Below are 16758 nucleotides of genomic sequence, written 5' to 3' on the forward strand. Positions count from 1 at the left end.
TTTGCCAGGGGCGGGTGTCAGGGCAGGACCTGACCGTGGAGCTGAGTGGCAGCCAGCCGTGAGGACCTCCTGGGCTACTGTAATGGGCATTGCAAAGGCCCTGGGGCTGGGGAGCTGGTGGGACCCCAGAGAAGGGCAGAGTGGCCCCAGGGGGAGTAGGGGGAAGGAGGCTGCCAGATCATCCGGCGCTGGCGAGGAGTGTGGGTTTCCTCATCTGTGCGATGGGCGGCCAGCGATGCGATTTATTCCTGGAAGCGATGCAATTGTTTTTTTGTTTGCAGAAGCTCGTGCTGTTGGTGGCTGCAGCCACCCAGGGCTGAGGCTGGGGGACCTTGCTGCAGGTTGCTGCAGCCACCCAGGCGAGCAGGGGCAGTGGACCCTGACCTTGCAGGAGTGGCCGGGCTGGGGCGTGGAGGGTCAGGGATGGCGGAGCCCATTGGGAGGCTGGGCGCCTGTGGGGTCGGATGGCATAGCCACTTCCGGAGAGGCAAGCTGACAGTGCAGGGGTAGGCTGAGGACCACAGGCATTTGCGGCTGGTCAGTCACTCTCAGGGCCTCTGGGATGGGGACGGTTTAGCGCCTGCCTCCCAGGGTTGCCGAGGGTTCAGTGCGCTACTGTCCCTGAGGTGCCGAGCCCAGTGTCAGACAGGTAGGAAGGATTCTGTGGTTTCTGCTCGCGCTTTGTCTGCAGAGTCCCCAAGAGCTACTTACTTGTTCGGCAAATGTTTACCGAGCACCTGCTGTGTGACAGCGGCGGGCAGCAGCACCCTGACACCCTGGCGCCGCGGGCAGGTAATGACACGGCCGCGAGACAGCGCCGCCGTGCTAAGGGCGGCGAGAGAATCAGGCCGGGGAGGTGCGGGGTGGCGCCGTCACCGGCTCAGCCTGGCCCGCTCCGTCCCCCTGGCCCGGGGCCCCTCCCTCCTGCTGCTGTAATTGCTGCCAGGTGGGAGGCGATCCCTTCCCCAAGGACCTTGCCCTGTCACTTTAATTTCTCAGTGCCTGCTCGCTGGGGGCGCAGAGTTATAGTTAATTTCACGCTTGACTTCCTGCTGCACTGGCAATTTCGGACGTGCTGAAGTCACCTGGACCCACCTCTGCTGCTCTCCCCGGGGCGCCTGCCTCCTTGGGAGGTGTGGGGTGACCGACTGCCCGTTCCCCGCAGCAGGGACTTGCTGTGGGATCTTAGCCCCAGGCCTCAGGAGCGACCCCTCAGACCTCTTAGGCCAGGGTGGGTGAGGAGGGGCCAGAGGTGCCCTCCCCCAGCAGTGTGAGTGGGTGCTCTGTCGAGGGAGGGGCCCCCTAGTGCGGGACCTGCCTGGAGCGCTCCCTGCTGGACTCGCTGGCTTCGCAAAGCCCCTTGTGACTCAGGAAAAGGGTGTGGATGGTGCACGGGCCACAGTTACCGCTCCTGTGGGCCGAGCTGTGGCCTTGCTTGCCACGCCCCCGTCTGGTGCCCTGTTCCTCTGGCCCCCTCATCCCCTCGGGGCCTGGAAAGCCGCTGGTTCCAGCCTGCCCTTCCCTGCGGCCTGATCTCCTCCCCACTGCCTTGTGCGGGGTCGGCGGGCGAGAGCCGTCAGCCCAGGGCCTGGGCGAATGGGGAAGACGCTTGGGACCCAGGTTACCGTTAAGCCTGTGGTCTTGTCTTGCTCTGGAGGTGGAGAGATGTTAAGTAACCTCCCCAGAGTCACGCAGCTGAACTCCTAGGCCGGCCCCCACCTGCACGGCCACTCCGTGTCTGCGCCTGCATCTCCAGCCAAGGGCTGCCCCTTGCTAGCCCTGTGACCTTGGCAAGTCACTTCACTTTGCTTGTCAGTAAGTTGGTCCCTGGAGCATCTATTTCTCATGGGAAAGTGCTTAGCGCCCAGCCCAGTGAGCAGGCTTTTGAGCGTCAGGCACCCCAATCTGACGGGTTCCTCCCAAGGCCTTCGGCTCTGCACTGGCACCCCATCTGACGCCCCCAGCAGCCGAGGGGCCTGGCTCTCCCTGAAGGCCCCTCCTCGCCCCTGCAGATTCACTCGCCCCTCACTCACCCAGAACCCAGCGCTGTGTTTTCCCATCACATTCTTCCACTTTTCCCAAGCCTCAGCTCAAGCCTCTTCCCCCAGGAAGCCCCGCCCCGACCGCCCCAAGCTTGCTTTGTCCAGAACACCGTGGTCCTGTGCCAGTCCCCCTGGGGCCTGGCCGGCCTCCTGCGAGTGTCCGTTTCCCTGTTGCTGACCCCTGGTTCTCGCTTCTCCCCCCGAGTCTGGGTCGGGACGAGGTGCATGCTTCCTCAAGCTGTGCTTTCGAAACCCCGGCTTCTCCAGGGGACCTGAGCCCCGTAAACACCTCCACCGGCGAACTCCGTCTTACTGGTTTGTCAGCCGTTCCAGACCCTTCTCAGGGGCTGTGTTCCTGATTTTTGCTGGACAGAAACCTTAGTAGAAAAGGTTTGTCTGCAGTAGTCTATTTGCATCTTTAATACCAAAACACTTCTTGGTTCAAAATAAACACTCAAAAAAATCTTGGCTGGGAGGATGTTGAATAAGTGGGCACTTCAAGCCAGGCGTCTGGGGGATTGCACCCCCGGATGCGGGAAACTGGAGTGGGCGGGGTGGGGGGGAGGCTGCGAGGCAGTAGGGAGTGGTGGGGACTCTGGTGAGCTGCGACCTCATCGCATCGCCCTTCAAAAGGGGCCGTAGGCTTTGGAGTGTGGCCAGACGCTGCAGTCGCCAGAGAAGCTCTAAGTTCAGCTTTTTATGCAACAGCTTCTAGTGTCCAGTGCTGGCAACGGATCCAGGTTTGTAGAAAGCACCACTGGCCAAGCACGACACTCCCACGCGCTGGCCCTGGTGGGCGGCCTCTGCGCATTTGCAGCCTGTGGACGTTTGTCCCCTTTGGCCGTGAGTAGATGCCCCGGGTGCCAGGCACGGTGCTTGCCTTGGCGGAGAGCCCAGCCCTGCACGGGAGACGTCACACCCTCAGCAGTCAAGGTGGACACGGCAGCCGCACCGTCCTCTCTGCCCCCACGAGACTGTGTCCACGCCGAGCCCTTTGCGCCTCACGGCCACAGCTCCACTGTGGCTTGAGAACCGTTACACGCGGCACCCGTGTCCGGGGGCGGCCAGAGCAGACCGGGTGGCCAAAGGTGGCCACGGTTCATGCTCTCCGGTTCTGGAAACCGGAAGTCGGAAGTTGAGGTGTGGGCAGGGCCTCGGGGGGCCCCCTCCGTCCCCGTCCAGCTCCTGACGTTTGCTGGCCATCCTGGCCGATCCTCGGCTTGCAGACACTTCGCTCCAGCCCTCCCACCTTCACGCGACCTTCACACGGCCTCCTCGCTGTGTCTTTCGTGTCCTCCTGCCGTGTGTGCCTGTCCCCACATCCAAACGTCTCCTTTTTACGAGGACATCAGCCAGACGGAGTCGGGGCCACCGTAATGACCTCACATCCTCGGTTTGCAGACACGTCGCTCCAGCCCTCCCACCTTCACGCAACCTTCACACGGCCTCCTCGCTGTGTCTTTTTGTGTCCTCCCGTGTGTGCCTGTCCCCACGTTCAAACGTCTCCTTTCTACGAGGACACCAGCCAGACGGAGTCGGGGCCACCGTAATGACCTCATTCCACCTCGATGGCGCCTGTGAGGACCCAGTGTCCAAATCAGGTCATATTCGGAGGTGCTGGGGCTCAGGACTGCAACGTCTTTTCTGGGGTGGGAGACACATCGTAGCGAGCGCCAGGCCCCCTGCCAGCTCTCACGTGAATTACGCCCGAGCCCCCCGCGGCGTTTCCCTCTGTCGGTGCCGGGGACGGACGTCCACACACCCGTCACCGTCCGTGTGTGGCACACGCCCCGGAACTAACAAAGTGGCCGTGGCTCGGTGCTAACACTGTTGGCCAAACCACAGACTCTGCATTTTCCCAGTTCGTCCACCGATCTCTGTTTTCTGGTCTCGAATCGGATCCTGGGTCGCACATGGCCCTCCGTCCGTCCCACGTCTCCTCGGTCCCCGACCTGGGGCGGTTGCTCAGTCTCCCCGCGGTCTCCCCACCCTGACACTTTTGAGGCATGTGGGTCTGGGGTTCTGTAGACGGCCCCTCAGCCTGGGTCTGTCTGGTGTCTCCTCGTGAGGAGGCAGCTGTGGATTTGGGGAGGAGTCTGCAGTGTGAGAGAGGCCCCCGCCCTGTCCCGTCCCGTCCCCTCCGGGTCCCTGGCGCCCGCTGACCGGCGGTGTTCGCCTGGCTCCCTCACTCGGGGTGCTGTCGGCCGTGCTTCTCCCTGTCCAGTTGCTGTCTTTCCCTTCTGTCCCTGCCCTAGGAGCCAGTCGCCACGTCCAGCCTCCCACTGGGGGAGGGGAGCCCAGCCCCGCCTCCTGGGGGAGGGGTGTGGCGCCTCTGCGGTGGCCCGTTAAAGTCACCGCAGCGTGTGGGGCACGCGCCAGGCCGGCAAGTCCCCGTCTCTGCCACGCGTTTTGCCGGCTCCGCTGAGGTTCGTGCGGGGACCCGGCCGGCAGCGTGACCTCTGCGACGCGCCCGTGGCGACCTTCTCTGTCCCTCCGTCCTCCCTGGTGATTCGATAGAGTTCTGTGAGGGACGCTCGTCCCTTCTGTCTGTTTATTTGGTGGCTTATTTACATCACGTGGACTCGCGGATATTTATTTTATTTCCTGGGTTATGATCCAGTGGGATTTGCTCTGTCGCCCGAGTTGTTCCGGCTTCGGCAGTTGAAACGCTTTCAGGCGGGTCCCGTGTCCCTCGGACCGTTTTTCTTTCCAGCATTTTTTTCTTTCTTTCTTTCTTTTTTTTTTTTTTTTACTTAAAGATGTTCTGGGCGCACCCCGGGTGTCCCCGACCCCGGAAGCAGCCGTCCTCCGGGAGCGAGGCCCCCGTTGCTGCAGGGCGGTGTCGGCAGCGAGACCTGGCGCTCCCGGGCCTGGCCCTGGGCGTCTCCGCTTCTCGGCCTTCGCAGCCGGGACGTCGTTTTTTAAGTCCCGAGCCTTTGCCGTGTTGAAACGCAGATGGCCCGGCACGGCCGGCCCCGCCAGCCTGGCTCTTCGCCTCCGTCGCCCCCACCCTGTCCAGCCCCAAGGGCCTCCCTCTGTCCTTGGACGCTCGGGGCTTGTTCCTACCTCAGGGCCTGTGCAGAGCCGGCCGCTCGGGGCGCCCCTCCCGCGGGGGTCTTGCCACAGCTGAGTCCTTCTGGTGATCGAGATCTCGTCCCCGAGGGGCTTTTCTGAACCACTGAACCTAAAACAGGTCCCCTCTCCCCCCAGGCTCTACCCCGCCGCCCTATTTAAGTTCCTGATTCCAGGATTGTTTTGATGATCTTGCTTATTGTCAGGGTGTCACCTCCATGAGGGCCAGGGCCTTTGCCTGTCTTGTGGTGTCCCCAGTGCCTAGAACAGTGTCTGGCACCTTGTGGGTGCTCCGTAAACATTTGCTGAACGACTGAGGGGATGAATGTAGAATGCTCCCGTTTTTCCGATGGGGAAACCGAGGCTGAGAGAGACCTTCCGAGATTGGCTCAGAGGCCCCTTGTGGTTCTGGTCTCAGACTGTGTGAGTGAGGACCCCGGTGCCCACCCTGACGGGCAGGGGAGACCGGGGTGAGCAGCGAGGCCTCTAGGTGGGGAGACCCTGGCCGAGCAAGGCCAGGGTGACCCTAGGAGCCATCAGGGAGTGAGGTGTTTCTTTGTGGTAGGGGCGGGGAACGGACGGGGCTCTGAGCCCCACCGGGTCCAGTTGGGTTCCAGAGAGCGACCTCTGCCCACACGCTGACCGCGGCCTTTCCCCTCTGGTTAAGGAGGGGTGTGCAGGCTTGTTAGGGTTTGGGAGGTGGGACCAGGTCGTGACGCCGCCAGCTTCCTGCTGGACATCGGCGTGGGGCTGGGGGTTAGAGTCTGCGGCAGGCCCGGGGCAGCCGTCCAGCCTGGGGCGGAGGTGGGGTGTCCGGCCTGAGCGCGGCCGGGCCTGGCCGTGGGGCCTTCTGAGGCGGTGATGTCATGTGCCAGGGTGTGGGGCCGTGGGCGACTCTCCTTGGGGTCCCTGTGCCGTGTGGTTCCTGACCCTTCAGCCCCTGTGAGGCATGTGTTGGGGGAGCTTTGCTCGTCCGTCAGGGCCTGGGGTGTCTCTCCCCGCCCCTGCTCCCACCTTCGTCCTCTCCCGAGGTTGGGGTCCTCAGTGGCCCAGGGACATGATGCCTTCTGGGGGCTGGATAGGGCACGGCTCACTGTCGATGATATTTGTGGGGTTTGGACACTGCTGAGAAGTCGGGGAGCCCCTCCCAGAAAAGGCAGCGTTGGGCACGCCCGGGACTCAGCGACTCCAGGCTCTGAGGGCTCCCAGGCCTGACTGGCCCCACAGGCCCGGGGCGCCAGCGTGTTGGGGACAGGGGGTGGGGCGGGGCCGAGGGAGGCCTCAGGTCTGCAACTGGGGGCAGCTCTGCCACCCCTCTGCATCGGGCTCCCGTCTCTGGGTCTCCCCCCTCCCTCTGCCCCGTCTCCATCTCCTGTGTCTCTGTGGCCTGTTTTCCACGGCACGTGTGGCTCACGGGCAGGGAGAGCCTGTGTGCGTGTGGAGGTGATGGCCACCTCTAGAAGAGGGGAGCCCTGTGACTGTGGGGTGATGGCCGTCCTGGGCGGGGCAGAAAGCCAGGAACTTCTAGCCCTGCCCCCCTCGGCGGTCCCCCCCACCCTTCAGGACCCCTTTTCTGCAGACCCAGCTCAGTCTCAGGTGGGTGGGGAACTTCAGGGTCAGCAGAGAGGAAGATGCACGTCGGCCGTTGGGGGCTTGTGCCTGGGGCTGCGGGTATCTGAGCTCATGGACCAGTAAGGGGCCCCCGCAGGGCTGGCTCTCGCGGCCAGTTCTGTGGTACCGGCTGCCTGCACTGCTGACCGGGCCCTTGCTCTCCCCACCCGCAGAAACCAGGCGATGCGGAAAAAGCTAATCCTGTACTTCAAGAGGAGGAACCACGCTCGGAAACAATGGGTGAGTCACCCCGCACCCCCACCCCCAGGTCCTGGGCCCCGTCCAGGCCGCTCCGAGCCACACCTGCCGGGACCGCTCGGTTCTGCAGCTGTCCCTACCCTGAGTGTCCAAGCTGTGAAGAAAAGTGGGGGACAGGGCTCGGGCGCCCCGGGGGGCCTGGGCGTGGGCGTGGGCCGGGCTGGAAGGAATTCTGCCTCTCCCTTTGCAGGCTGCACAGGGAGAGGGCAGAGGCTGGCGGGGAGGTGGGTCCCCGTCCACGGGCGCTGGGCCTCCCAGGCGGAGGCGGGTTTGGCGTAGGGGCGGGGCGGGCTGCGAGCTGGTGGCGATGATGCAGGCGTCTCCGAGGAGCCAGGTTCAGGTTCTCCCGCGGGCAGCAGCCACGGCACGGCAGACGGGCCCGTGTGAGGGGACACGTGTGGCTGTGGTTTGGGGTGACCGTTCACGCCGTGGGGGGGTTGGACTCAGTGATGGAGGGGGCGTCACCTGCCAGTGGTCCCTCAGTCGTGAGGGTAAGAGGAGCTGGTTCGCATGGCCCTGAACAGTGAAAGAGTTCGTGTGGCTGAGACGCCCGCTGGCTGGAGCTCAGGAGCGGTTCGATCCAGTCCAACCTCGTTTCTGCGCAGTTTTCTTCCCAGCTCTGCACGTTAGCACGTCACCACCCTGGTCTTTTGGTGGGACCCGAATTCCTGCCGCAGGCCCAAGTCTTTGGGAGCCAGAAGCCGCCGACCCTCCGAGCATCTCACGAAAGCCCCTCGTGGACTCGTCACGGGCGTGGTCCCTCTGGACCGGCTTCCGAATGCACCTTGCTCTGGTCCCAGATGTCGGCTGGGCCCTTAGGGACAGGAGACACTTGTGGCCCAGAGGCTGGGCGGCCGAGAGGCTGAGTGGGTGGCACTCCGGACCCTAGGGCCCCGTGGGGTGACCAGAGAGAGGCATGGGGCCAGGTGGACGGCGTGCGTGAACCTGGGCGTCCGTCCCATTCACCGAGTGAAATGTTTACCGAGGACCCGCCATGGGTCAGGCACAGTGCTGAGCTGTGCTGAGCGGAGGAGGCACGGAAGGGCCGTGCGGAGGCGTGGGCTGGGGTTGGGACAGCCCGCGTGTCCCTGGGGTGGTGACCTCAAGACCGAGGTGTAAGTGGCAAGAAAGGACCAGCCGTGTGAGGGTCTGGAGGTCGGAGTGTCAGGCACAGGGCACAGCAAGTGCCAAGGCCCTGAGGCCTGTGGGCGACACAGGGTGGACTGCAGCGGGCAGGGCGTGAGTGGGGGGCTTCCGAGCGACCTGAAAACCTTGGGAGGCAGATCGCCTAGAAACGTTTCCCCTCTGGTGGGGTGGAGCGTCTAGACGTCACGATGCACAGTGGACACCTCATAAATGTATTCCCAGGAAGGAAGACAGTCGGACAGGAATTTGCCAGGAAACTGCGGACACCGCCGTCTGGAGCAGGAGGAGGGTCTGATTCGCATTTTAAAATGACTCCTGTGGAGTGGGGTAGGGTTGGGGTGGGTGTGAGTTCTTAAGAAATCCCACAAGGCTTCTTGGCAGACTCTGACGAGGGTGGAGAGGAGATCAGCTTATTCAGAGGGAGAGGACCTGGAGGCTTCTAAGAAATTCCTGGTGGCCCTGGTGAAAACGAATTCAGAAACCACGGAAGCCGTGGCAGGAAGGCGTTTGGAGTGATCTGGTTCTTGCTCTTACGTAAGGAGCCCAAAGTCCCTGGCAGCGTCATTATCAGCAAGGCCTGGGAGGGAGCCCGGCCAGCGTGGTCCCCAGGCCTCAGACCTGCCGCCTGCCATCCCAGCTGCCTTCTGTGGCCCGAGCTACAGGATGGACGGGGCGGACAGGACAGAGCAGGACAGACTCGTCACTCTCATTCACCACCGAGCATGCAGAGAGGAGGCCGAGCCCCCATTTGCAGGATAGCCAGTTGGGGGAGCATGTTCCTGGTCTTTGGCCCCCGCCCCGTGAGGCCCTGCCTTTGTGGGAGGCCACAGGCTCCGTGCGGGTCTGGAGGACCCTGGGTCGCCAGGTGGCCACGGAGGCCAGCTCCCCTGGCCAGCAGGTTCCGGCCACCTTTCTGATCCCTTGGCCTGAGGCTGCTTTCCCCAGTTTCCTGGGCACCCCATCTCATTGCACCCCTAAGCGCAAAGCTGCGTCACACTACGCCTGGCCTGGCAGCAGGGGTTCAAATCTTGGTCTTGCTAAGTGACCGGGTCAAATCATTGAACTTCTGGCCTCGATTTCCTCTTCCGGTCAGTGCTGATAATATTAACAGCCAGCTCATCAGGCCGCTGAGGGAGGAAGGCTGGTCAGGGTGGCGTCACGTCTGGCGTACAGCAGGTGCTCAGAACTGTCCGCTGCAGGCTGACCCTAAACCTTGTAAGGGATTTCAAGGGACCTTGAAGAGCCAAAACAGTTCTGAGAAAGAACAACCACGTTGGGGACTTTGCGATTTCAAACATGGCCCAGCGTGGTCCAGCCGGAAGGACAGACTGGGAGGACTGGGCTCGGAGCGAGAGCCCAGAAATAAGTCCTCATCTGCGGCCAGTCAGTTTTTGTCAAGAGGCCGAATTCATTCCCCGAAGAAGGATGGTCTCTTCAACAGACGGCACTGGGACACCCGGACATCCACACGAGAGACGGGGCTGGACCCCCAGCTCACAGCGTCAGCCCACGATGGAGCAGACCTACGCGCAAGAGCCGAGACCATGACGTTCCTAGGAAAAACCCGAGAGCATGAGTCTTCCCGGCCTCGGACTCAGCGGTGGGTTCTTGGGTGTGACGGCAAAGGCACACGTGTCACCAGGGGAAGAGATGCACCGGGCTCCGCCAGAATAGCTGTCCCCTCCGCCGTCCGGATCCCACCTGCCGCTGCCCGACTGGGCCGTCCGGGCCGAGGGCCCCGAGTTCCTGCCTGCACAGAGCGGGCAGTGGTCGTTGCCTGCGTGGGGTTTGGGTGAGCCGGGCCGTGGGAAGGGCTCTGCTCTGTGCCTGGCACGTGACACAGTAGCACTCGGCCAGGGTCAGTGCTGGTGATGGTGATGGTGATGGTGATGGTGATGGCTGAGGGCCTGGGGCTGATTTGCCTTCATTACATGCGCGAGCCGTGTCACGGGGGCACAGTGGCCTTGCCCCTGTCCCCCTGCGGATTGCCCGCGCCCTGCACACGGGCCTCGTTCTGCCCCAGCCTCTGGTGTGAGTGTGAGTGTGAGTGTGAGCGTGTGTGGATCTCTCTGTGTATGTGAGTGCACAGGTACGTGTGCGAGGATGCGTGTGTGTTCCTGAGTGTGTGATCTGCTTCCTGCTCCGGCCAGTGGAACCCCCTTGTGGAAACCCGCACTGAGCAGGGTCACCGGTGCCCCCGGGAAGGGCTGTAGCCACCGCAGTGGGTTGTCACACGGCGCCCAGTGGACTGACAGCACATCAGTGCAGTGGACACGGCGGGGGCGACAACAGGTGGCACAGTGGCCAGACGCGGTGGGTGACTTCCTTGCCCCGGACAGTCCTCAGGTGCTGCTTGGGGCTTTGCACATGTTGGGCACATGGCTGGATGTCCCCTTGGGGGCGTTCTTGCCATGTCTCTTTGCGCCAGCCAGTCCCACGAGGGCCGCAGACAGGCTGGCTCCTCCGGTCGCCACCCCGCCCGCCCCTCCCCCGCAGCTGCTCGCGGCCCCTGGGTCCCCTGCTTGTCCTCATTGTCCTCTGCCGGGTTTGGTGAACGTTTTCTCATCGTTCCTTGTCTGACTTCTCTCTCTCACCCGTTAGACTGAGGCCTCTCTAGGAGGTGCTGAGCAGGGCAGGAAGGGTCCCCGCTCTGATGGTGGCCTGGGCTGGCGTCCCTCATGTCAGTCCCCTCCCCGGTGGGCAGCTTTCTATGGCACCTTGGCACACACACGTGTGGCCATTGTCTGTTGCTGGAACTGTGTCTTGATCTCCAAGGGGTCTTGGAGCAGCCCACATATATGTGGGGCCTCCAGGAGCTGGGGTCAGGTTCGCCCCCATGGAAGCTAGCCTGACCATTCTTGGGGGCTGTCAGCTGCCGGCTTTGCCGAGGACCAAGGTCAGAGGCTGGAACACAGGATGGGGTGGGGTGTCTGGGCACGAGAGCCAGAAAGGGCTTTTCTGACTGTGCCAGTGTCAGGAAGGCATTCAAGCGAGACTCCCAGACCGTGCCATCTGTCCACTGCAGCTGTTAGGGATGGGGAGGTCGGCGTCTCATGGGCGGCCGGACGCTCCCCCCTGCCCGGCCCAGGTCACCTTGGAGACTTGGAAGCTAGGCAGTCGGGCGGGAGTCTCTCTCCCAAGGACATGGAGCAGGTGGCACTGCAGTTCAGCATGGAGCTGACTTCCTTATCGTGGACGGTGGCAGCTCAGGGCTCACGCCCAGCCCCTGGCCTGGGGAGCGCGGCCAAGCCCGAGGCTGGGGATGAGGAACTGGTTAGAAAGCGGATGCTTCCCAGGGGGGTGCCCAGAGCCACACTCTCCAACGTGGCTTCCCGTGATGATGGACATGGTCTCTGTGTGTGTGCGCTGTCCCCTGTGGACAGAGGTGTCGGCCACGTGTGGCTGCTGAGTGCTGAGAACATGGGTGGGAGACCAGGGGTCTTAATTTTACGTGATTCGAACTTAACAGCCACACATGGCTGGTGGTGTCTGTACCCAACCAGGCCTTTCTAGAAAGCCAGGTGGGGCGGCCGTTCCCCAGGGAGGAGGTGGCCAGGCCTGTGGGTCTTCTTCACGGGCCCAGGTCTGTGCGTGCCCATGTGCGTGTGCCTGTGCGTGTGCGTGCAGTCTGTGCCCGTGCCTGCCCACTGTCCATGCCCGTGCGTGTGCCTGTGCGCGTGCGTGCAGTCCGTGCCCACGTGTGCCTGCTGTCCGTGTGCGTGTGCATGTGCGCACGCGTGCAGATCGGGCAGGGAGCCTGGGGGCTGCGCGTCCGGATCCCAGCGACACCCTTCAGCGTGTCCGCACCCCGCTGTGCCCCCAGGAACAGAAGTTCTGCCAGCGCTATGACCAGCTCATGGAGGCCTGGGAGAAGAAGGTGGAGCGCATCGAGAACAACCCGCGGCGCCGGGCCAAGGAGAGCAAGGTGCGCGAGTACTACGAGAAGCAGTTCCCCGAGATCCGCAAGCAGCGGGAGCTGCAGGAGCGCATGCAGAGGTGAGCCGGGGCCCGGGGGCCACGCCGAGCCCTCGGACGTGCCACTCAGAGCCCGCCTGGCCTTCACACTCACGCGAGACTTAAATACGTCTCGGCGTGCAGGCTCCCTTTCCGGTGCGCCCTGGGCTGTGCCTGCCGGCTTCGTTCACCCGGCCGGCTGGCTGGCCCGGCCCCTGGAAGCCGCCGAGTTTGATCCCTAGTGTGGATGGGCGGGGCGAGGACCACCCGGCCTGCAGGCCAGGATCAGGACGCTGGTCTCACATGGCGGCAGTGAGGATTGAGCGAGATCCTGTGAAGTCGTGCCCGGCGCACAGCAGGCGCTCGGTGATGCGTGGCTGTGGTGGCTAGTGTCCTTTTCCGTTGGGTGGCGTTCCGTGAGGTGACGGGCCATGAGCGGTGATAATACACACCGCACCGTTCCCTGGACACTCAGTGTCTCGCTTGGAATGCCTCCTCTCTGCTCTGAGAGCTGCGCCACTGTATCTCCATGTTACAGAGGGAAACCGAGGCACAGGCCCACAGAGGCAGAACTGGGGTTTGGACGTGGATCTGTGTGGCTCGGCTTCATTGGAGAGAAAAGGGGGCCGAGCTCCGACAGCCTCTGGGTCAGGGCCGGGGGCCCCATGTCCTGCCCTGGACCCCTGGCTGGGGCTGTCCCTGCGGCCTGGGAACCCTGGCCCCTCCCTGCGGCCCACACGCCACATCTGGGGAAGTGGCGGCCTCAGGTCCGGGCCGTGGAGCCGGCCAGCATCCCTGGCTGCCAAAGGACCGGTCCCAGCTGTGTCCTTTTGGTTTCCAGCAGGGTGGGCCAGCGGGGCAGCGGGCTCTCCATGTCAGCCGCCCGCAGCGAGCACGAGGTGTCCGAGATCATCGACGGCCTCTCGGAGCAGGAGGTGAGTCCCCCGCCTTGAGGCCAGTTCGCCCTGGGTGGCGGACACCCAGGGTTTGTCACCAAGGTACAAGCAGAATGAACACAGATATCGAGGTGCTGGGTCATCGCCGTCACCTGTCCCCAGGCCTGGAGGACGAGCAGACAGAGGGCTGTTCCTGGGTCCACCCAGGGGGCTCCCGGGCAGGATGTGGTTCCGTTGGGGCACCCCAGTGCGGGGATGCTGGGGCGAGTCCCCCGCCTCGCGCTCCTCCCTCCTCCGCCTTCCTTCAGGGCCTGCGCTTGGCAGAGCCTAACGAAGCCGCTGGGCAGGGGCTGTGGTTTCTCAGTCAGCCCCGGGGCAGGGGGAGAATCCTAGCACGTCTGCTGTCCGCTGGGGATGCCTGGACCCCTGGAGTTCAGCCCGGATGACCCTGGCTGTGGTTACTGGAGCCCAGAGATGGCCAGGAATCAGAAAGAGAGAGGAGGTCTTTGTTCCTGGGGAAGGGCCGGTGTCGGCCTGTCCCTTCCTGGGTCTCGTGGATCAAGCATCAGTGTCCCCACCCCCCGCCACGTTCCCATCATGACAGCAGACACGAGGCAGCCTCAGAGAGGGAGGGAGGCACCTCTCCCACCCCGGGCCTTCTGTCCGGGTGGGCGTATTGTAGCTCCAGCTCAGTGCAGCAGGCGCTAGCCTGAATCGAAGTAACTAAAATGAAATAAAATTAAAAATCCAGTTCCTGACGTGGTTCCATAGTGGAGCGGTGAGCACGTCTGCTTTACACGCAGAAAGTCCTGGGTCCGTGCCCCAGTGGAGCCACAGCCCATAGTCTACGGCCACGTCCCCCTGAACGAGCCCGGTGTCTGATCTCGGAAGCTAAGCGGGGTCGGGCGTGGTGAGTACTTGGATGGGAGACCACCTAGGAAGACCAGGTGCTGTAGACATTAAAAAAGAAAAATCCAGTTCCTCAGTCACACCAGCCATGTTTCAAGGGCTCGGTCCCCACAGGTGGTCAGTGGTTCCTGTGCTGGACGAGCCACGCCCCCCTGAACAGGCTCGGTGTCTGATCTCGGAAGCTAAGCGGGGTCGGGCGTGGTGAGTACTTGGATGGGAGACCACCTAGGAAGACCAGGTGCTGTAGACATTAAAAAAGAAAAATCCAGTTCCTCAGTCACACCAGCCATGTTTCAAGGGCTCGGTCCCCACAGGTGGTCAGTGGTTCCTGTGCTGGACGCAGTGGGTAGAACATTCTATTGGATAATGCTACCTGGCTGCCAATTCTCCGGCACGACAGATGAAGGCCCTAGGGGATGGGGCATCTGGTGTAAATGGCATTTCCTAGGCCATCCCCAGAGGTTCTGACTGAGCTGGTCGATGGCCAAGCTCAGGGGTCTGTATTTTCCTCAAGTTAGCCATGTGGTTCTGGCACTGGTAACTCAGACTCTGGCCAGTAAAAAAGAACCTTTGTTTACAAACTTCGGGTGATCTGCCCTGTTGTGAGCAGCGCTCAGTGGACAGGAAGTAGAGCGTGGAGAGCCTCCGCCCACAGCCCCATCGCGGTGCTGCGGCCACAGGCGCGGCCCACGGCGCCACTCGTGGACTTCGTTTGCCGTGGAAGCAGGAGGAAGATGCCCTTCCCCGTGTGTGCCTGCTGGATGCAGGGCCTGGGGTTCGGGGGCTGATGCAGTGTCCACAGGTCCTGGCCACGTGAGAATGTGGCCACCGGCATCCTTGGGTGTGGAGGGACTCAGGCCTGACACCTCACCTGAGCAGCGCGGGCCGACCTGAGGTTCCCTGGGGGGTGGGGAGGAGGGGGCTGGGCAGAGGAGACTCGCTGCGCACCCTCCAGGGAGCTGCTGTCTACGGTCAGGGCACGGGGCCTGTGTGGGAGCGACAGACCCGCGGCCCGAGGTGGAGCAGGGTTTCCTGCGCTCTGCCATTGGTCGTTCCTCACAGCTGGGGACACGGGCGGCGGGGCGGGGAGGGTGGTCGGGGGCTGCCGCGCTGCTGGGGAGGCTCAGGCCTGCGTGGAGGCCCCTCTCGCCGCCAGCTCAGGGCTTCACCGCTGCCCCCACCCGCTACTCCTGTTGGGAGTCCCAGACGCGGATGGAGAGCTTGGGTAGGGGAGGCTGAGCGGGAAGTCCTTTGATCTAGCTGACCTTGGCCAGGTTGGGCCCTTGCCTGCCTCCAGAGATGGGAAATTAGTGGACGGGAATGGGCAGCTGCAGAGATTTGGGGAGGTGACCCCCTGAGTGGCAGCTCACAGCCCCTCATAGCCATCCTGACGCATGCGAGCCGCCCGCCCAGCTCCCTTACACGGCCTGGGCGGGCCTGGCCTGGGTGGGCACGCTTGGAGAAGCTGGGTGCCGGGCCAGCGGTGGGCTCTGGGGAGGAAATGGTTGTGTGGTCTGACCCGGCTCCCTTGGAGCAAGGTGGCCCCTCTCCCCACCCCACACGCCCTGCTGGTCTCCCGAGCCTGTGGCCCCGCTGCGGAGAACAGCTCCCCCGCAGTGTTCGGTGGAGCCTGCATTTCCAAGGGGAGGTTCATACTCACCCCCCCCACTGCCCCCCACAGCTGCCGCACCTGATTTACAGCCCTGCCCGCCGTGAACCTGTCTGGGGCTGCCTTTAACTCCGCCCCCCGCACGGGCCTGCGTCGTTCACGGCTTCTCTCTCTCCCACACTTGTTGGGAATGTCGCTTCTCTCCGCACGTCGCCTGGGTCCCCGGCGCTTGCAGGGGGGCGCCTCCCCTGGCCCCGCCCCCATCTCGCTCACCCTGACCTGCGCCCTGTGCCACCCCATCTCCCGCCAGAACCTGGAGAAGCAGATGCGCCAGCTGGCCGTGATCCCGCCGATGCTGTACGACGCCGACCAGCAGCGCATCAAGTTCATCAACATGAACGGGCTCATGGACGACCCCATGAAGGTGTACAAGGACCGCCAGGTCATGAACCTGTGGAGCGAGCAGGAGAAGGACACCTTCCGCGAGAAGTGAGTCCCCCCAGAGCTCCGCGCCCTCCCCGGTCCTGGCGCGTGACCGCCGACGGGGGCGCTGACAGCAGGACGTTAGACGTCCAAGATCAAGGTGTCGGCAGGTCGGGTCCCGCTGGAAGCTCCGAGCGAGGATCGGTTCCGTGTCTGTCCTGGCTTCTGGGGGCTCCCAGTCTTTGTAGCTGGGCCACTCCATCTCCACCTCCGTCCTCACATGCTCGCTTTCTCTCTCCCTCTCTCTCTCTCTCTCTCTCTCTTTCTTTCTTTTCTTTCTTTCTTTCTCCTGTGTCCCCTGAGTCTCTTCTTAGAGAGACGCCAGATTCAGGGCCCCCCCATTCCAGCGTGACCCTCCCCCTAACTCGTTACATCCGAACAAGGTCTCATTCTGAGGTTCTGGGTGCGCGTGAGTGTTGGGGATGCCGTTGAAGCGCAGAGGCAGCCGCACGCGAGACGGGGCAGTGTACGCCGCAGAGGCGCGAGGCAGGAGGACGGCCAGGGCCCGGCCGCGGCCTTGGGCAGGGATGGGTGGCTGGCCGATGGCCTCGTGGTTTTCATTTTACTTGGGAAGTGGCGATTCGTTGAGCACTGTGTCCCAGACGCTGCAGGTGTGTCCTGGGTTTTGTGCATTTTCCCCTCCCAGGCCGTCTTCGTTACAAAGGTGGGGAAACGGGCTCCGAGAGAGGTGACTCCGAGAGAGGTGACGGCCTTTAACAAAGGCCACGCAGCTTGCAGATGGCAGGGGCAGGGTCGCTCTCCCCTCGTTCCAGGGCAA

At 63.4% G+C, this 16758-nt stretch overlaps 1 protein-coding gene and 1 pseudogene across 1 annotated transcript in view; both read left to right on the forward strand.

Annotated features, from left to right (window-relative positions):
• Positions 1 to 16758, forward strand: part of NCOR2 (nuclear receptor corepressor 2) — a 165081-nt gene that overhangs the window by 60753 nt on the left and 87570 nt on the right. Inside the window, exons 9-12 of the mRNA XM_025045498.1 lie at positions 6899 to 6965; positions 11953 to 12125; positions 12925 to 13018; positions 15808 to 15986. Coding sequence (XP_024901266.1) covers positions 6899 to 6965; positions 11953 to 12125; positions 12925 to 13018; positions 15808 to 15986 — 513 coding nt within the window. The remainder of the gene's footprint in view (positions 1 to 6898; positions 6966 to 11952; positions 12126 to 12924; positions 13019 to 15807; positions 15987 to 16758) is intronic.
• On the forward strand, positions 13823 to 13938 carry LOC112478375 (annotated as a pseudogene).

The sequence above is a fragment of the Pteropus alecto genome, unplaced genomic scaffold, assembly GCF_000325575.1.
Source record: "Pteropus alecto unplaced genomic scaffold, ASM32557v1 scaffold213, whole genome shotgun sequence".
Taxonomy (NCBI): domain Eukaryota; kingdom Metazoa; phylum Chordata; class Mammalia; order Chiroptera; family Pteropodidae; genus Pteropus; species Pteropus alecto.